The 22,240-nt window shown below is 38.4% G+C and overlaps 1 protein-coding gene across 1 annotated transcript in view; it reads left to right on the forward strand.

Moving 5' to 3' along the window:
• CDH18 (cadherin 18) overlaps positions 1-22,240 on the forward strand; it is a 212,716-nt gene that overhangs the window by 156,776 nt on the left and 33,700 nt on the right. The window contains exon 7 of the mRNA XM_079759562.1: positions 15,211-15,347. Within this exon, the coding sequence (XP_079615688.1) occupies positions 15,211-15,347 (137 nt within the window). The remainder of the gene's footprint in view (positions 1-15,210; positions 15,348-22,240) is intronic.

A 22,240-nucleotide genomic window follows, 5' to 3' on the forward strand; every position in this document is an offset into this window, starting at 1 on the left:
AAAATATTTCATGCTGTTAGTTTCACATAAAGTATTTGATAAACTTTAATAAGACTTTTTTTGAATATTAAGATGCTAATGATATAGTCTATACCTTTTAATTAAAAGAGGTGGGAGGTACATTCAGTTTTAAAAGTGATATTTAAAGCACCTTATTTGATTATTACAATAGTCCTTATGATAAAGAAATTAGCTCATGCACCCACAGCAGCAGCAGTTTGAAGTCCAGTGGAGAGATAAACTTGAAAAAATTGCATTCTTTGATAGGGTGATAAAGATATGAAGGTGTGCATGGGGAAAAAGTGTGCACAAAATCTTGTAGACATAATGAGTTGAAGATTGTAAGGTTCAAAACCCAGGTTAAGGATGAGACAGATGAAGAATAGAGAAAATCAATGTAGTTTTTGTGTATATCAGGAGCATAGGTTACCTGTGTGTGAAGGGCAAGTGCTGAGATTGTAGAAAGAAGCTAGACAGAGACCATGAAAAGGCTTTGTGCTGACATCTTTGAAATTTATCCTGCAGCAATATCAGGGGGGAAGAGAAGAAAGGACAAAGTATGAGCCATTATAATCAAAGCAATGATGGGAAGATTTGCAATTCAAAATAAGTAACAATGAATTTTTTAAATGCTATGACGAGTGGCATCTATGTGCCCAAAGGGTAGATCAGAGGAAGAAACATTGAGGTCAGGGACAAACTTCTTTCACTGTTGCTCTGTAGATGTCAACTATCCCAAAACACCCATTCCATATAGCACAGTGGCACTCATGCCAAGTTTCCCCACTAGAGGACATTTGACAATGTCTAAAGGTATGTTTGGTTGTCACAACTGGGCGAGCAATGCTAGTTACCTCTGAGTAGAGACCAGGGATGGTGCTCATAACCAAGAATTATCTGGTCCAAAATGTCAGTAGTGCTGAGGTTGAAAATCCTTGATACAGAGGAAACTAAACTGGCTGGTCCACTGGTAAAACTGGAGTGCTAATTATACTCAGGGAAAGAGATTTTGAAAAGAGATTTTTGGGAAATGTATACCAATGAGTATGTTTCACATACATTCACAGCCATGTAATATTTCAACCTATACACTTTTTATAAAATAAATTATGTATGTATAATTGATTGTCCCATGATATTATTAATTGCCTCAGTAATTTCTCTGTACTATTGGTAGCATTAATTGAACACCCGTCATTTAATTGAACATCCCACTTGTTGGGATGCAAAGATGATTGGTGTATTGACTCCAAATGCTAATATTGAGAACAAATCCATTAGCATATGCATTATTCTTTCTGCTTTGTTTTGGTTAGACAACCAAAATAAATCCTTCTAAAGCTACCTTAAAATAATTAGATTCCTTAGCTGCTTTTGCCAGGTATAATTTACATAATATTTATTCTTGATTTCAATAAAAGTATGTCATTCATATGGGCCTCTGGGTGCAAACAGTGAATAAAAAACAGAAAACATTAACAAACACAAAAGCAAGCCTTATACTTTCACCTCTTTTGGGGACTAAACATTTGTACTAATTAAGGAAAAATGCAGTGAAAAGATGTACCTTGCCATGTGCCCTGAAATGCAATTAACTCCAAGTCTGTAGAATTGATAATGAAAGGGAGTTTGAGTCTTTCAGGTATTTGTGAAAAGCTTCCTGACTTCAGTCTTTTGTATTTCAATTTTCTAAATTATTAGTAAGACTCTTCAGATTTCTAAGAGCATACCATGTCTAGCTTTTGTCTCTTTCAACTCACAATAAGAATGTGCAATTGGCAGCAGTATAATCACCACCTTTTAAAAAAGTAAAATCAGAACCAGGCTATTTACCTGCAATGAAGAAACCCTCAATTTAAGCAGGCTGCATTCAATTGCTGACATGGTGCAAATGGAAATCAGAAACTCCCCAGTAGCTGTGGAGAGATGAGCAATATCCAATCTAATAAATAGGGAACATGCTAATTAACCCTCACACCATCTCAAAGATGGAGGCGCCCACAGCCAATAAGAAGGGAATATGCTAATTGACTTGCCCCACCCTAAAAGATGGCAGCACCCACAGCCAATAGAGAGGGAATATGCTAATTAACTTTCATGCCCCTCAAAGATGGCGGCACCCACAGCCACAAGATGGTGGTGCCCAGTCCCCTCAGCCCCACCAGGGTGGCAGGCGTGCGGCAAGGCCGGGCCCGCTCCTCGCGCCTGCCTCTGGAGTCTCCCAGTCCCCACAGCCCCCCAGCTGCCCAGGGCCAGCCCGAGGCGCAGGCAAGCCTTGGATGACAGCTTCCTAGCTGCCCAGGGCCGCCCGAGGCTCAGGTAACCAGGGCCGGCCAAGGCTTTCGCTGCCGGCAGTGGCAGCAGCAGGTGTGATGGGGGCGTCGCCTTCCCCTGATCACCAGGTTGCCTCCCACCCCTGAGGGCTCTTAGACTGTGAGAGGGGGCAGGCCGGATTGAGGGACCCCCCTCCAGTGCATGGATTTTCATGCACTGGGCCTGTAGTATTTATATATTTTAATCTTCACCTGAGGTTATGTCTTAATTGATTTTTTTTTTTTTTTAGAGAAAGAGGAGGGAGGGGATAGAGATAGGGGGAAATATCAATGTGGGAGAGAAACACTGATTGGTTGTCTCCATACAGGACCCAACAGGGGATGGAATCGACAACCTGGGTATGTGCCTTGACTGGGAATAGAACCAGCAACCTTTTGGTGTACAAGACAATGTGCCAACAAACTGAGCCATCTGGCCAGGGAGAGATGAACAATCTTTGGTTGTACAAGAGGAGCTAGAGAGCTTTCTGGAAATGTGATCTTGTGACTATTAAAAATAGTGATCATTTATGGCTTGTTATCTGTAAGCTAGGGGCTTTATATAGCATGCCAAGAACCCGTGTAAGAGCTCTAAGGAGTCTACAGATGAAGAAACTAAAGCTCAAAATGTTAAGTAATTTGGCCAAATTTACATAGTGATAAAGTGGCAGATTCAGAATTTAAATCCAGTTTTGTTTTACCCCCAAAACCTTGTTTGTTTGTTTGTTTTTAAAGTCAGAATACCAGGAATCTTATATATTTCAACAACAACTTCTAATAATAACAGTCATAAACAATTGCATTTGTACAAGTCAAGGATCACAAAGTAACAAACAGGCTGATGTTTTACATGGTCAGAAAGCCATCGAGTAAAGCCAGGACCTCAGGTCTACTATTTGGATGCATTTCATATACTGGAAAAATGAGATGATGAAAAGAGTCAAGCCTCTTTTTATAGTACAACATATGGTAGTAAATGTAATACTACTAAAACATGCAGTACTTGAGTTAATTCAACACAAAGAAATTATTGAAGACCTCAATTAACAATTTCTTAAAGGAGGAAGAGCTTTAGTGTGAATCTATATATACAATCTGAATCTACAAATACATTCTACCATCCTAACTTCTTTCCACTCTGATTTAAAATCTGCATTTATCTATATACTAGAGGCCCGGTGCATGAAAATTCATGCACTTGGGGGACGGTGAGGGGGGGGTCCCTCAGCCCATCCTGTGCCCTCTTGTAGTCTGGACCCCTGGGGGATTGGGCCTAAGCTGGCAGTCAGACATCTCTCTGGCAGCCCGGGAGCCCTTGAGGGATGTCCGACTGCGATTTAGGTCTGCTTCCAGGGAGTGGACCTAAGTCGCAGTCGGACATCCTTAGTGCTGCCGAGGAGGCAGGAGAAGCTTCTGCCACTTCTGCCACTGCTGCTACGCTCACAGCTGTCAGCCCAGCTTGTGGCTGAGCAGAGCTCCCCCTGTGGGAGCGCACTGACCACCAGAGGGCAGCTTCTGCGTTGAGCGTCTGTCCCCTGGTGGTCAGTATGCATCACAGCGCATACAGTATGCGTTGTTCCTGGTCATTCCACCGTTAGGGTCAATTTGCATATTACCCTTTTATTATATAGGATTTACTTATTGTTGATAACATTTTTATGGTTTCTTTGTATAACTTTAAAGCAATCAGAAGGAAATAACAAATATTGTGCTTAATTGTTTCAAATGTTAAACATGATACTATTTAGGAAGCAATAGCCCATTTATATGCTAACATTAGGAATAAAATTGTGACTAGAGTTGAAAATATATGCCAAATTAAAAAAAGAAATTCTAAAGTATCATTTAAGAACAAATAAGAGTTGCAGAGAATTAGAAGTGTTTACTCTGCCTATTTTGAGTTTACTTGTAGCCTCAGTGAACAAACGCCCCCAGTGTAATCACTGCGTTCTTTATTTTTGTTTTCTATTTTATTTTTTTCCATCACCGTTCTCCTCTCTGTGCCCTCTTCCACTTCCACCCACCCCCATCCAGCCCCACAATCACCACACTGTTGTCCATGTCCATGGGTTCTTTATTTTTTTTTATTTTTTGACTGCATTATTTTTGGTGTGTTTGTTGTTATATTATTTTTTGTTGTTATATTATTTTATGTTTCTCTGAAATTTTCCCATAGCTCGTGATGAAATTGGAATTAGAAATACCACATCAATATTAAATGTTAAAAACAGCAAAATTAAGAGATATTTGAGAATAATAAGAAGGTTATATTGCAAAGTTCAACAGTAAAAAAAAAAACATAATTAAGAAGGTTTGAATATAGGATTCAAACTTTTGAAAAGAAAGACAAAGAATAACCAGAAATTTTTTCAAAATATATTCATGTTAAAGATATCATCTGATATATTTTTATTCTATAGACCAAATTTGCTTATAAAAGTTGAATTTATTGAAAATCTAGTATAGTTTAATTGGACCCTTAATGGCAAGCTTAATATACCCTGATCAAGACTGTAATTGCCTTCTTTTTAATTTAATTATTATTGTTCTTTTTCTTGATTTATTTTTATTTTTTTCCATTACCATTTATTCCCCCTATATCCTCCTCCACTTCCAACTACTAACCTACTCCCCCCACCCCATAATCACCACATGGTTATCCATGTCCCTGAATGAGTTCTTTCTCTTTTTTTATTTTTTTGCTCAATCTCTCTACCCCGCTTGTCCTACCTCCCTTAGCTGTCAGCCTGCTGTCTATTTATGATTCTATTCCTAATTTACCTGTTAGTTCAGCTTGTTCACTAGATTCCACATATGAGTAAAATCATATTGTACTTGTCTTTCTCTGACTGGCTTATTTCACTTAGCATAATATTCTCCAGGTCCATCCATGCTGTCTCAAAGGGTAAAATTTTCTTCTTTTTTTATGGCTGAGTGGTATTTCATTGTATAAATGTACATAACTGTTTTATTCTCTTTTCTACTAATGGACACTTGGACTGCTTCCAAATCTTGGCTATTATAAATAACACTGCAATGAACATAGGGGTGCATATGTCTTTTAAATTAGTGTTTCAGGTTTCATTGGATAAATTCCAAGAAGTGGAATCATTGGGTCTTCTAATACAAAGGAGATAATTCATTAAGGATGGTTAATACTAATCAAGTAAAGATAGAGAGAAAGCAGTCTCCTATTTAAAATCAGAAGTCTTTGTCTATAACTTGCATTTTATAACTGTATCACATTCCATATAGCCAAGTTAGCATATTTACATTGACTAAGAACTTTACTGCTAAATGTCATGCAAATATGACACTTGAGAATGTAAAAATGATTGACAAAAACCCGTTCTTATATAGAAGAAGATATCGGTAAACTGAGGACCAAATGACTGGCTCCAGATCACACAGCTAACCAATCATAGAGATTCAATCAGAACATGGTCATTTCCATGCCTTAATAAAGGTACAGAACACCTGTAAACTTTTCCCCATTTTTTGGCTCAAATTCATCTAACAGCCTGGCATATAGTAGTGACCTTCCCAAATCACAGTCCTGACCCAGGAAGAGAGTGTAGTTTCTGGGTGGTCTGGTGTCATTTAGCCCTGAAATGAATAGCTAAATCCTGGCTTAGGGACACTCTTTTATTAGACTACTAAATAGAGACTAAACATCCTAATAGCTTTTATGTGACTATTTCAAAGAAATAAAACATGTTTTAAATGGTTCCATAGCATTTCTAGAACTCGGGAATATTAGAATGTATGATATTTTAGTAACTTAGAGGAGTAACTAACAGATGGGGAAACATGATTTCTTATGCCAGAGTTTTACTTCAGTTAGATGCTTTTGTTTCACTGGATCGCTTTGGTTCAGAAAATTCAAAAGCCTTCCAAAATGGCTCTGCGCTCTGTGTGCCACCCCTTTTATGAAGCACACTATGCTCTTTATCAAGTGACAAGATCCGCATGTTTTGGAAAGATTATTTTCTGGATGCATGGCTTGTGGGATACATTGTGTCCCAAAAATGAACAAAGGGAACCTTAACTTTTTTAATGAATCTGAGCTATGCCACAGGTGTTTGGTTGGTTGGTTGGTTAAAGACAAGGCCAAGCTGCTGAAGTATCCCACAGGGTGTATATGGATTAAACTTGATCCCAGTCAAACCTACAAATACAGCTGTTTGGGAGGCAAAATCTCAAATAAATCTGCTTTACCACTCACGTTCTGTGTCTGCAAGTACCTAGGTATGACATGTGAGAGAAATCCCCTAGACTTCAAGCCAACTGATGTTTCTCCAAGTAAGTCACTGTAAGATTTTCAGTGCATACATTTTCAATTAATTTATTATGGTGAAATGGACAAACTGTAATCAAAATAATAAATGCTTCTGAGGAGTGAAATTTTGTTATTGAAATGAAAAATAACTCTTCCAATGTACTTAAATATGACTGATTTTCTTGAGTCTATACCTACATAATCATAGGGGAATTGAGTGCCAGATGATGAACTGGGTAATTGGTTTAAAGTAGCTTCTCTTGAAGAAAATAAAAATATGGGAATAAAGGTAATTGCTACTGAAAGTGACTGTTTGCTATCTTTATAACTTGTTTACCTCTTTGTTGGCCCATTTATTCTAATTTGAATAATGAATTTCCATCTTATTTCAATATAAGGCATTTTATTTTCAATTTTGACATAGAGTTAATGTAAACATATTCTCTGGCCATCGATCATATTAGTTTGAAATACTTTATTTTTCCTTTTTTGCTTATTCATTTCCCTAACTCCGTGGTAGGCAAACTGCGGCTCGCGAGCCACATGTGGCTCTTTGGCCCCTTGAGTGTGGCTCTTCCACAAAATACCACGGCCTGGGCGAGTCTATTTTGAAAAAGCGGCATTAGAAGAAGTTTAAGTTTAAAAAATTTGGCTGTCAAAAGAAATTTCAATCATTGTACTGTTAATATTTGGCTCTGTTGATTAATGAGTTTGCCAACCACTGCCCTAACTAAATTGATATCTAAATAATTTTTTAACTTTTGCTGTTTCTTCTCCTTTAATATTTTTATTTCCTGTACTCCCTCAAATAAATATTGTTGATTGAATATAGAAAGACTCCAATATTGTCTACTGCTTAGAAAAGGAGCTTATAAATATTATGTAACGAACCTAGGTTATATTTTAATCTCTTGCACTAATGAGCTCCTTGATGACATTTCCATTACTCTGTGCTCAGTTTTCTCCTCTGTAAAAATAGCCTACAAATAATAGTGATCTCACGCAGTTGTTTTGAGTATGTAATGAACTAGCATTTAGAAGACACTTAAAGCACAATGCAGTACATTATAACTGCTCAATAAATGTTAGCTTATATTACCTGTTACAGACTGCTTTTGTATGTGTATCAGTTTTCTTGCAGTCTCACACATCACCCCTATATAGTCTTTATTATGGGGAAGAGTAGAATTTGAAGAATATTTTTAAATGTCTTGTCCAGTTACATATACTCTAGCTTCAATTTACACTGGTTTACTGTTGAAAACTGTGGACTACAATTCTAATTTTTTTTTAGGTTTTACCATTAATCCCAATTTAGAATCTATATTATTTAGGCAAATGGTTACCAGATATTATACTTTCTGGATGTTTTCAAAATATCAAATTAATATTATCATTTGCAAAAAACTGTATATGAAAGTTCATAAAATATTAAGATGCCATGTTTACCTTTTGAAGATTTATAAAAGGAAATAAATGAATTTTATTATAAAACCTAGAGGCCCGATGCATGAAATTCGTGCAAGAGTAGGCCTTCCTTCCCCTGGCTGCCATGAGCAGCTTCCCTCTGGCACCTGGGACCCTCGCAGCCTTGGCTTCATCAGGAAGGTCATCCAGAAGGATGTGTGGTCTAATTAGCATATTACGCTTTTATTATTATAGATTATTTGATAGTTATCTACTAAGAATATTGTCATCTATTTTTTATTGTTTGATGAGCAGCTTAATAGAGCTATTCCACTTCTAAAATTTTAAATAGCATTAAATTATTCTATATTTAGTCTCCTAATATAGTTTTGAATAGTTTATTTTTTTCTAACATTTCTATTTACCCTTTTTATGAGTTTTTATTTCTATGACTAGGCAGAAATCCAAGGTTACTTAAGCAGAACTATTTAGTTCTCCTTGAGTTGAAATTCAATTCCGACTCCACAAATAAGACTCTTGGGAACCAAGCATAGCTGATATCTAGCCCTTATGTTGCAGATATCTCAAGGGTGTTAGGTTGCAAAGAAAATTAAAATTGAAATAGTAAGAGTCAAAGGACACATGCCTACCATTATACCTACCATTTCCAAACATATTTAAATACAGGGTTTTTTTTTCTATAAATTTGAATAAAACTATATTTATTCTAAAAGCATTTAACAACTAATACTAGCCCTTACATTAGAAATCTCTGTGCAAAGTGTGTAAAAGAGAGGGGGTTATTCTGATAAAGAAACTACACATTTTCAGATTCTTTATTTTGCTTACAAACAGAAGAAACCCCCATTTTATTTCAGACTGACAGTTCTGAAATGATCAGATTACTAAAAAGGGCATATTCTGTCATATTTCATAGGGCTGTATTGATAGAAACATAATCTGGACTTTTGCTATTAGTTGCGACAGGAAACTTTCAGGTTGAATAATGTTTCAATTTTGGGTCCAATTTTCAGATGCAGAAACTGTTGTTCTCTAGAGAGTACCCCCAAATGAAAAGTTTCTTGAAGACAGGTTAATAGTAACTAACTTTAGATTATACATGGGTGGGCAAAAGTAGGTTTACAGTTGTGAATACATGAAACTCAGAATTCATTATTTTGTTATTTACTTATTAATTATTGAATTATTTGTTATTATTAAATTACTTTTTCCCACTCCTGTATAAAAACCAGAATGCTAATTGATTATATTTTAAGGGATGTTAGCTTTTTCATTCATCAAATCTTCTCACACCTCCTAAGCAGTTTAGCATTGGGCCTCTAGGTTAGACATATTAGGAGAAGGTTTTTTGTGTGTATTATGAATTCAAGTAAAACAGTTTCAATGTGCCATGGCCTAATGTTTTGTAAAGCCCAATGACATAGCTCTTTCCTAATATTCTGTAGTGTTAGAATCTGGTGTCGCTTCTTTGAAACAGATTTGCCTTATACTTCTTGTTTAAATTTATTTTACTGTTGAACTTCCATCAATTAACATGTAATTATTATTAGAGCAATTAGTGCACAACAGTCAATTTCTTATTTTGATCACACAGTTACAAGTGATACCTTTTGTCCCTTTATATGTGTTATTTTTACTAAAGAGCTCCTACAATTTAGTGAGATGCTCTATAATCTTAATCTGCATGGTAATATTAATTTCTGCAATGTTTTGGCATGTGTATGTATATACAAGTAGTTATAAGGTTTCACACTTTAGCAATATATTCTAAACTAGAGGCCCGGTGCATGAAATTCGTGCACGGGGGGGGGGGGCAGGGGTGTGTCCCTCAGCCCAGCTTGAACCCTCTCCAATCTGGGACTCCTCGAGGGATGTCCGACTGCCCGTTTAGGCCCTACCGGGATCGGGCCTAAACGGGCAGTCGAACATCCCTCTCACAATCCAGGACTTCTGGCTCCCAACTGCTCACCTGCCTGCCTTCCTGATTACCCCTAACTGCTTCTGCCTGTCAGCCTGATCACCCACTAACCACTCCCCTGCCAGCGTGATTGATGCCTAACTGATCTCCTGCCAGCCTGTTTGCCCCTAACTGCCCTCACCTGCAGGCCTGGTCACCCCTAACTGCCCTTCCCTGCAGGCCTGGTCCACCTCAACTGCTCTCCCTTGCAGGCCTGGGTCCCCCCAATTGCCCTTCCCTGCAGTCCAAGTTGTCCCCAACTTCCCTCCTCTGCTGGCTTGGTCACCCCTAACTGCCCTACCCTGCAGGCTTGATTGCCCACAACTGCCCTCCCTTGCAGGCCTGGTCCCTCCCAACTTCCCTCCCCTGCTGGCCATCTTGTGGCGGCCATCGTGTGTCCACATGGGGACAGCCATCTTTTACTACATGGGGGCAGCCATCTCGTGTGTTGGAGTGATAGTCAATTTGCATATTACTATTTTATTAGATAGGATAGAGGCCTGCTGCATGGGTGGGGGCCAGCTGGTTTGCCCTGAAGGGTGTCCTGGATCAGTTTGGGGGTACCCTTGGGGCATGGGGCGGCCTGGGCGAGGGGCCTGTGGGTTTGCAGGCTGGCTACGCCCTCCGGCAACCCAAGCAGAGGCCTGGTACCTGGGATTTATTTACCTTCTATAATTGAAACTTTGTTGCCTTGAGTGGAGGCCTGGGCTGGCCAGGGTGTGCAGGAAGCTTGGCTTCCTCCATTGCCGGGGAACCCCAAGCCTCCTGTTCACTCCGTGGCTGCAGCCATTTTTGTTGGGATTTATTTATCTTCTATAATTGAAACGTTGTAGCCTTGAGTGGAGTCCAGGGCGGGTCAGGGTGTGCAGGAAGCTTGGCATTCTTCATTGCCAGGGAAACCCAAGCCTCCTGTTCGCTCCATGGCCACAGCCATCTTGGTTGGGTTCATTTGCATACTTGCTCCTGATTGGCTGGTGGGTGTGGCTTGTGGGTTTAACCGGAGACATGGACAATTTGCATATTACTCTTTTATTAGATTGGATGTCTTGTTAATACATGCCTATCAAGATATTTGGGTTGTTTTTCAATTATACTCTGTTCTAGAAAGTAAGATGAATTCTGTGATATTGCCATGCTCATCATTACCTATTCAAAATATTTGTCCAACTTCTGAGATTTTTCCTCATGAAAAGGGTCTCTTTTACTTTCAATGGAAACTCTTATATCTGTGCTTTGGAACCCAATCCTATCACCTTTTTAGGTATTTCACTCTTTCAAAATGATAACTTCCTTCAAGAAAGACAGTGCATGCCAAAACCGGTTTGGCTCAGTGGATAGAGCGTCGGTCTGAAGACTGATAGGTCCCGGGTTTGATTCCGGTCAAGGGCATGTACATTGGTTGCGGGCACATCCCCGGTGGGGTGTGTGCAGGAGGCAGCTGGTCGATGTTTCTCTCTCATCAATGTTTCTAGCTCTCTGTCCCTCTCCTTTCCTCTCTGTAAAAAATCAATAAAATATATTTAAAAAAAACAAAAGAAAGAAAGACAGTGCTTAATATTTCCCTTCACAGAAAAAATAATTTGTTGAAACTCACTTCTCTGATGACATAAGGCTTCATTTTTTCCTGATCTCTGTTTCAGGTAATGATGCCCAACAAAGTGTCATAACTCATGTGCTTCATATTCTCACATTCAATATATTCTTGAATCCACTAGAATAACAATCCCATCCTTTCATATTTTATTGAAACTTTATTCTCAAGTTAACCAGTCATGTCCATCCTGCCAAATCAAACCAACCTTTACTAACCTCACCCAGCTTAACAGAATTCACCAGGGCTGCCCGTTTATATCACTTCTCTCTTGATTTCTCTATTGCCTAGCTCTCCCAACTTTTCTCTTCCTTTCGGCTGTTTCTCTCCTTTTACCATCACTTTCTTTTACACAGATCCTGGGCTGCTTTAGACTAATAGTGCTGTAGTATTCAAATCTTTCACTTTCTTTATTCTTGCAGTTCTCTCCCAAACGAGCTTGCACCATTCCCATTACCTTAAATTTAAGCTGATATATCTCAAATTTATATTTCCTGTTCAGAAAACACACTTAAATTTCACACCCACATCTAAGTCTCTGCTTTTTTATTACACACTAGAGGCCCAATGCACGAAAATTTGTGCAAGAGTGGGCCTTCCTTCCCCCGGCTGCCAACACCGGCTTCCCTTTGGCCTCAGCTTCAACAGGAAGGACGTCTGGTCTAATTAGCATATTACCCTTTTATTATTATAGATGCTTATATAATTGACATCGAAGGCATAATGGGTTAAACTTTTGCACTCGGATGTCTAGTGTGACTCGACATGGTTAGCATCGGTAGCAGGAATCAAGAAAAAAGCAAGCGAGTGCAAAGGGTTAAGGTGATTGATTTTTCTCAAATTGTTTTTCTCCCAAAGAGAGTATTTCCCTTACCTCTTTTTTAAAAATATTTTTATTGATTTCAGGGAGGAAGGGAAAGAGAGATAGAAACATCAATGATGAGAGAGAATCATTGATCAGCTGCCTCCTGCACGCCCTACATTGGGGATAGAGCCCACAATCTGTGACTTCCTGGTTCATAGGTCAATGTTCAAACACTCAACCACACTGGCCGGGCTCCCTTACCTTTTTGTCCAGATCAGTAAGTGGGCTTATCCATTATATGGTAGATCAAACACACACACACACACTTACCCAATTATGCCCCAATTAATTAATTATCTGCCTAGATTTAGTGAGACAAATGCAGGTGACCAGGGGTCAGCAATAACGGCCTATCCCCTGGTACTTTAATATCTAGACAGCTGAGCCGAACCGGAACACATGAACACACAAGAAAGAATGAGTATGCAATCACACAAGGTTTATTTACCTATTCCTAGTGGGTCCTAGGCTCCGGCAAAGGTCACCCGGCGATGCACACCGAATGACGGACGACAAAGAGGGAGACAGACAGGCAACTGCAGTTGGTTCAGGCTCACACATCAGAGCAGTCATTCAGGGCCTCGTCTCACGGAGCGACATGGAGTCCTCCTCTATCAGGCAGGAGACGTGGACTGAAGACGGTCTGGTATTTATATAGCCGGTGGTAAACAATTTGTGTCTTATCGGTGTGGGCCAGACGGTGTGCCTTATGCTAGGAGCAGGGCGTTTACACTTTAAGGGCTTAGGGTGTTCACATCAAGATAGCGGGGCTGGGGCGTTCACCATGTTTATAACATTTTGGAAGTTACAGAGTATTGGGGTCTCCACACAGCCAACATTTCACACCATAATCATTTCACACATTAGAGGGGTTTCCTTATGATCATAACACTATAACACATACACATACACAAACTAAGCTATTTGGGATTTCTACCCTTTACTACTGCCACTTCAACAAAAAGTTCCATAGGTTGTGTCTTATATACAGTATACCATTATGTTGTACAGTTGTTTCCATTCCATTCTTTTTCCCCCACCTTTGTCCAAAATGGCATAATTTATATTCTGAATTGTTTTTACATTTCTACAATCCATGATGTAAAGTAGTCACTGTGATTTTTTTCCATAACATAAAATAAATTGTGTTCATGGAAAACCATTGCTTTTTTTCAAAAAAGCAAGAACTCCTTACCCTGTGCTGCAGGGCTTGTCCATCCAACTCATTCATTCTGCTGGCTACATGGAAAGATACAGTTGTTTCTAAAGCAAGTCAAACTTTTTCCTTAAGTTGGATCTTTGCATGTTGGTTTTCTATATTCAAGTGTTCTCCCCTTGGCACTTTTCATATAATAGTTCACTTTTTATTCAGGTCTAAGATAAAATGTTACTTAAGCTGAGACTAATGCAAAAGGAAAAAGTATTAGAGGTTTAGGAGAGAAGACTTTTCTTCTCTCCTTGTGGTTTGGAACATTTTTAGAACACATGATTGTTTATTATATTTTTTTATTCATATTTAAGTTAACTAACTATTCTGAATAATGTGAAACCCCAAAACTTGGGGGTAAAGAAAAAAGTAATTCAAATCCAAAGTGTATGCCACTGTGAGTTAGCTGAGGATCGGCTGAACTGAGCTGGCTTTTGTTTGCTGGCTCTGTTTATCTCCAGTGCGTTCCATCCCGCATCTGCTCATTTACTAGGTAGTTCTACCCCGGGCTGGGCATCCTGAACTGGGACAACTCTGCCCATGCATCTCCCATCTTCCTCTGGGGCCAGCGGACTAGCTCCAGCATGTACTTCTTATGGCAGTGGCAAAGCATAAGAGGAAACATGCAAAGTCTCATGAAACCTAGGCGCAAATATGGTCTAGGACCGTGGTCGGCAAACTGCGGCTCGCGAGCCACATGCGGCTCTTTGGCCCCTTGAGTGTGGCTCTTCCACAAAATACCACGGCCTGGGCGAGTCTATTTTGAAGAAGTGGCGTTAGAAGAAGTTTAAAAAATTTGGCTCTCAAAAGAAATTTCAATCGTTGTACTGTTGATATTTGGCTCTGTTGACTAATGAGTTTGCCGACCACTGGTTTAGGACACCACTGCTTTCAAATCATTCTATTGCCAAAGTAAGCTGGAGGCCACTCCTACTGTGAAAGAGCCCTGCAAAATACATGAATTGGAGAAGGAAGAGTTGTGGTCAGTAATGCAACCCACCTTCCATTTATTTCATTTCTCATTTGTTGACTTAAAAAAGGTGCTAGAGGATGGACATACGATGATAATGAATTTTTTTTTCATTTTATTTTTATGATCACACCTCAGCTACAATGAAACTCTAATATAAATTAGTCTCTGACATCTCCTTCTATCCTAAAATGTTTGTATATGTAGCAACGAGAAATTTTATTATGCATTTGATTTTCTTCTTCCAATATACTATTGACTTCCCAGAGGTGATTTTTTTCTCTCCTTTATTAACTATTGCATTTCTACTGTCTACTATTCTATTCATGGAATTTGGTAGGTGTTTTTTAATTAGTAATTAAACTAAGCATAGCATTAAAGACAAACTGAGATTAAAAATAATTGATGTCACCCTATGCAAATATAAAGTTGCCAATCCAATCTTAAGAGCCAGACATAAAAGTTATATATATATATATATATATATATATATATATATATATATATATATATATTTAAATGTTTGAGTATCTCACTTGCTTCAGTTTTATATTTTTTATTATAACAACAAGTAAAAATACTTATCTATTTTTTTATCTAGATACTTCATTGACTACAATGCTGAAGATGACAGATTTTTCAATATTGATGCCAATACTGGATCTATTAAGACTACAAAGGTTCTTGATAGAGAAGAAACTCCATGGTACAACATCACAGTTGCTGCTTCAGAAAATGGTAAATGACTTGACTTTATGTACTATAGGAAAATATGTCACTGTACAGGAAGATTTATACTGAGATTTTCTCATAAGCAGGTCTCTTACCATTTTTATTTTTGATGCCAGGATCTAAGAGAGTGCACAGAATGTATTAGATACAATTTTACTCATTGTCAGACACAGTGAATACATCATATCCGTTCTCCTTTACCTTAATCCTGGCATAGTGGTGAAAAATTGCATCATGGGCACTTAGTACTCATGCCTGAGTCAAAGCATTTGGTTCTCCTTCTAACTATTCTTATATCATACTTATAAGTAAGTCATCAAGGGGCTAGAAGAATGGTTCTTCACACATTTAAGTTTAGAAGAAAAAGAAATGAAAATTGATCATTGTTCTTGAATAATTTCATCAATATAACACCCCTCCTCAAGCTTCAATTACCATTTAGAAAACTTATTGTAAAGTAATAACCTGGAATTTCAATAGGCAGAACTATGCACTCTTTGAGAGAAATATAGGAGATACAGAATAATGCACTATGGTTAATACCTAAGTTCAGAAAAACACAAGCATCAATGTCAATAATTATTTGTGAGTTTAAAAAGTTGTATATGACTGTGTTCAAATGAAATTAGAATAAAACTAAGAAAATGGATCTATCATAATAATGAATTATTTCTTTACATATTAAGTGATAAACCAAAGTCTAAATTACCCCAGGTCTAGAATTTATGTTTGCAGAAATTATGTACGCATTTAGAAAAGATTTCAATGTACACACATACACACACACACACACACACACACACACACACACACACATATAAGCAACTTCACATTAAAAAATAGTGCTATAGAACATGAAATTATGCTCTTTTTCTTTGCCCTCAGAGGTTACGCCTCCTCCATGTGCCCCGTTCTAGGAAGCCACTAATCTAGATTCTATTTCTCTAAATCAGTGATTTTCAACCTTTTTGTCTCATGGCACACATAAACTAATGATTAAAATTCTGTAGCACACCAAAACTATATTATATTTTATGCTGATCTGACAAAAAAGGGTATAATTTTTATTCACTCACACGGGATGACAATTGTTGTGTTGGCTGGTGTAATTTGACAATCTAAGGGAAAAGAGGTCAGTGCCCCTGACTAAATAATCAGGTAGTGTATGTTTTAAAAATTCTTGTGGCACACTGGTTGAAAACCACTGCTCTAGTTGTTTTAGTCTGTTCAGGCTGCTAGGTGCTTTAAATGATAAACTTATTTCTCATAGTTCTGGAGGCTGGGAAGGCCAAGATCAAGATGCTGGCACATTCAGTGTCTGGTGTGGACCAGCTTCCTGTTTCATCCATGGCTGCCGTCTAGTGGTGTCCCCAAAAGGAAGAAGGGCAAGGAAGTTCTTAGAGGTCTCTACTATAAGAACACTAATCTTAATGATGAGGCCTCCATCCTTATTACCTAATCACTTTCCAAGACCCCACTTCCTAATACCATCAATTGGTGGTTGGGTTTCAACATATGAATTTTGCAGGGATGTAAACATTCAGTCTATAGCAATACATTTACTTATTATTGGCACTTCATATAAAAGAATCATATAATCGGTAGTCCTTTATTACTGGCTTACTTCTCTTAGCATAATGTTTTCAAAGTTCATCCACATCATGGCATGTCATTAATTCATTCTTTTTTATTGCTAAAAAAAAACATCCCATTATATAGGTATACCACATTTTATTTATCCACTAGAGGCCCAGTGCACGAATTCATACACCAGTGTCGTGCATGAATTGGGGGACAACCTCCCGTGTCCCTCCCCAGCCCCAATCATGCACCGGTGGGGTCCCTTGGCCTGGCCTGTGGGATCTGGCCGAAACCAGCTCTTCAACATCCCCCGAGGGGTCCCGGATTGCAAGAGGGTGCAGGCCAGGCCAAGGGACCCCACCGGTGCATGATTGGGGCTGGGGAGGGACACGGGAGGTTGACCGGATGACTGGACACTTACCATATTAGGCTTTTATTATATAGGATTCATTACTTGGTAGACATTTGGGTTGTTTCCACTTTTTGTCCAATATGAATAATGTTTTGACTATTAATGAGAAAGTTTGTGTGTAGTCATGTCTTAAATTATTCTGGGTATATATCTGGGAGTGAGATATGAATATTATATTTAACCATCAGAAGTACTTAACTGCCAGTCTGTTTTTCAAAGTGGTCACATTTTACATTCCCATCAGCAGTATAGGAGTTCAATTCATCTATATTGTTACCAATATTTTTTATTATGTATCTTTTTTGTTATAATCATCCTAGTGGGTGTGGGTTATTGCTCTTTGCAGTTTATGCAATTTTATAATGTCCTTTGAAACAAATCAATAAGTATACTATGTTAGACTTTTTATTCTACCTTTTATGAATATTCTACCTTTTGTGATCTATAACATTTGCTCAAGTAGCTTCCATTTAGAATTTTTTCAACATCATATTCTCTTTGAAAATAAGCATTCACTAATTACTTTCATTTTTTTAAATATATATTTTATTGATTTTTTTTATAGAGAGGAAGGGAGAGGGAGAGAGAGTCAGAAACACTGATGAGAGAAAAACATCAATCAGCTGCCTCCTGCACACCCCCTACTGGGGATGTGCCCACAACTAAGGTACATGCCTTTGACTGGAACTGAACCTGTGTCCCCTGAGTCTGCAGGCTGACACTCTATCCACTGAGCCAAACTGGTCAGGGCCACTAATTACTTTTAAATGAGTGTTATAAATGAGTTCATTTGTCATCATTTTATTTAATTTTCTTTTTCAAAATAATCACAATAGGTGTAGAATTTCATGTTCTTTGTCACCTGAGGAAAATTTAATGACTGTTAAATGCTAAGGGCTCATTAAAAATTAGTTGATAAAATAAAGGAATAAATGGATGAATCCAGAAAGAGGTGATGAGAATATTGTAAAGATCCAGAAAAGATTCTGAAGTTCTTTTGAAACAGGCTCCATGTATAGAATATGGAAGGGGCAAATTGTTGAAAATGATGACTGTGTTTGTCAGAAACAATAGGAACTTGTCTTACCTAATAATAGACAAACATGTAAATTGACCGTACCTCCGCTACACCCACAGCCAATCAGAGTGAGTATGCAAATTAATCCAACAAAGATGGTGGTTAATTTGCATACATAGGTGCCCAGCGCCTGGGTTCCAGGAACATCCTTGGCACCCAGGTCATTCTGAGGTAAGCCCCTCGTGGGCCCCTGGGCAGGGCCGAGCCGGGGATCAGAGCAGAGGGGGCCCCTGCCCAGGCCTAAAGCCTCATCCAGAGGCTTTAGGCCTGGGCAGGGGCCAAGCCGGCGACTGGTGTGAACTACAGAGGAAACACCTTTTCTGACTGCACATTGGCTAAGCTCCCTGTATGCCACTGGTAATATTCTTAGTACTTGGGTAATAAGAATCCAAAAAGGTGATCTAGGGTTTTTCCACCACACTCCTGGAGAAAAAAATGAAGGTCCGCTGCTGGAGGGCCAAGAAATGTCATATCCTACCCTAGCCAGTTTGGCTCTGTGGATAATGCCTCGGCCTGCCGACCACAGGGTCTGGGTTCAATTCTGATCAAGGGCATGTACATAGCTTGCAGGTTCCTCCCTGGCCGGGGCCCAGATCAGGGCTCATGCAAGAGGCAACCAATCAAAGTGTTCCTCTCACTTTGATGTTGCTCTCTGTCTCTCCCTCTCTCTTCCACACTTTAAAAATCAATGGAAACATATCCTCAGGTGAGGATAAAAAAAAGAAAGAAATGTCATCTCCTATGAAAGACACATCTTGAAAATGCCTAAAGAAAGTTTTCATGGTGAAGGGACTGGAGTCTGTGTTGGTAAAAACACCTTGGTGGCTGCAGTGACTGACAGTGGCTGCAGCAGCGGGGTGATGGGGCTGGCACCTTCCCCTGATCAGCCTGGTCACCTCCCGCAGAGGGAGGCCAGACTGCGGCTTAGGCCTGCTCCCCACAACATCCCCTGAGGGCTCCCAGTATGTGAGAGGAGGCAGGCTGGGCTGAGGGACCCCCCTGCTCCCAGTGCACGAATTTCATACACTGGGCCCCTAGTTTTATAATAAAATCAAGTCCAATTCTAGTGATCTTTTGATCAAAAACCATACTGTAGGTTGCTCTAAATCTTACCTCAGTCCAAATAATATTTGCATCAAGTAGAAACTAATTTATGCCTATACGTGAGTTCATATATATCATGAAAATTGTATTATGTGCAATAATTACCAAAGGAGAGGCCCATTTTCACTGCATTAATGTCTAAAATATATACTTATTTTAAAAAAAAAAATATTTGCCAGTACTTTAAATGGGAAATGAGTTCATACATATCTACTTAGTAAAAGAATATAGTAAATTGCAGTAACCTGAATTTTATAGATGCTAATAAAAATGCTTTAAAGACAACCCAATGAGCAATACTAAAATGTAATTTAATCCTAATCATAAACATGTATGTAGAATGAGCACTAGATAAGATTGTATAGCTGTATGGCGAGACTGTTTAGAAAACTGCACAATGATTCCCTGATTACTTAGCCTGAGCGCCTATTAAATATTGGAGGCTCTTTCATGTACAATTGTTTGTAAATGTTAACCCCACACCAGCCACACTATCAGTGTCTTTTCTAGTTTATTCTGTTGTGGAAATGCACTTGATACTTTTTTTTCAGTTTGAATTTTTGAAAGCCATTATACGTTAGAACCGTTTAGGTTCACAGCACAGTTGAGAGGAAGGTACAGAATTTCCCATATACTCTCTGCCCATATGCATGCTATTGTCAGTGTGTTGATTTTGTTATATGAAATTTAACTTTCACAAACTTGTTCATATTTGCAATTTCCCTTAGCAAGAAAAGAATTTCTTATGGGCACTTTTTCCTTAGCACACAAAGAAATTGGTATTGCTTTAAGCATGATCAAAAATATTAAAGTCCTTTTCTGACATATCTGTCTATACATGGATGCCTCAGTATATTAGTTATCTATTTTCATATAACAGGTTACTAGGAAATATCCAAAAACAATTCAATTTGTTCTAAGGTAAAAGAAATTGATTGGCCCATGTAACAAACAATAAAGCTCACATGTGAGTTAAGATTTAGACTTACTGTACTTTGATCAGGTCTCTATTTTCATTTCTCTGTGATATTTCCTTTTACACATTTATTTTTATCTCATCTTTTGCCTTAGAGTCACTATATTATATAAACAAGCAACAAACACTGCATTAACTTGTATATATTAACAGGATGAATGCCACCTTAAATCAGGGTAAACTCATTCATAACCAAGGTGAGAGAAATTGTCATTTTGAATAACCATTTAAAATGTTAATCCAATTAGGTCATTTTTAAATTTTCATTCACTGTTTTTAAAAGTTGCATTTTATTCATGAAATGTGCATATAATTGGATTAAATACTATGGCAAAAGGTATGTGTTCATCACATTTGCTCAAGATAATCAAGGCCCATATTTTATCTTCACTTGCCCTCAATTGCATTCAAACTTCGAGGGTTCTACACATGGAAGAAGTTTGGTGAGGCAATTATCATACTTACTCATTCTATTTTTTGTTATTTAGTTATTTACATAACTAGAGGCCTGATGCATTTTTATTCATGCAAGGGGCTCAGCCCTCCCAGCCCCGGCTTCCTCTGGAAGGCGGTCTGGAAGGTTGTTCAGCAGTCCGATCTAATTAGCATATAATGCTTTTATTATTATAGATATGTTGATGCATTTAAGGGCTTACTAATTGCACTATGCCAATCTCAGTATAAAATTCTGGAAGAATTCGGCCGGTGTTGCTCAGTGGTTGAGCTTCGTCTCTTAAACTAGGAGGTTAAGGTTATATTCTCGGTCAGAACCCATACCCAGGTTGTGGGCTCAATTACTGATTGAGTTGTGCAGGAGGCAACCAATAGATGATTCTCTCTCATCATTGATGTTTCTATCTCTCTCTCCCTTTCTCTTCCTCTCCCTGAAATACATAAAAACATAAACAATATTTTTTAAAATGCTGGAAGAATTAGAGCAAAAGTGTGTATTAAAGATAAAAACTTGAATGACTGAAGCAAATATGTATAGCACTGATAGATATTTATTTTATAGTTTTCCTTTCTCCTTAAATTTTCAATACCTCTTTCAACATACTTTGTTCCTGATATGCAAAAAATAAGCTTGCTTCTCTAAAGACATAAAATTAGAAAAATCAGAAAAGGGTTTCCACAGTCTTTTGCAATCACATCTATCAGCCCACTTAGCACAGTGTGCTTTCATCTGCACAGATCTGTCTTCCTTCAGGTTCCCGCGGGTCAATTCTCCACCCCATGTGTGTGACCCCCTCTCTAGGCATGTCCTGCGTCCTCACTTGCTCACCCAGGGACATTGCACTGTCAATCGTTTTCCTCTTCTCTGCACTTGCATTTTCCCTGTCTGATACACAATGCTCTGCCCTCATAAATAGGCTTTAATTCCTATCTGAAAAGACAATGAACTCTCACAAACAAAACTTGAACACCTACCTTCAGTGTTTCCCTCCTGATACAACTCCATTACTGTATTCCCTCTACCAAAAACCCCTTGGAGGAGTTACTTACTAGTATGCAGTCACGTACAGCTTAATGATAGGGATAAATTCTGATACATGTGTCCTTAGGCAATTTTGTCTTTGTGTGAACATCATAGAGTGCAGGTACATAAATCTGGATGGTATAGGCTGCTACACAACCTATGCTATATGGTATAGCCATTTGCTCTGTAGTAGAGGAAAAATATTTTTTTTCTCTTTACACTTCTATGTTCTTGGCTTGGACATCCTTCTAATAAAAGATTAATAGGAGAA

Source organism: Cnephaeus nilssonii (genome assembly GCF_951640355.1).
Source record: "Cnephaeus nilssonii genome assembly, chromosome: 2".
In the NCBI taxonomy this organism is placed as follows: Eukaryota; Metazoa; Chordata; class Mammalia; order Chiroptera; family Vespertilionidae; genus Cnephaeus; species Cnephaeus nilssonii.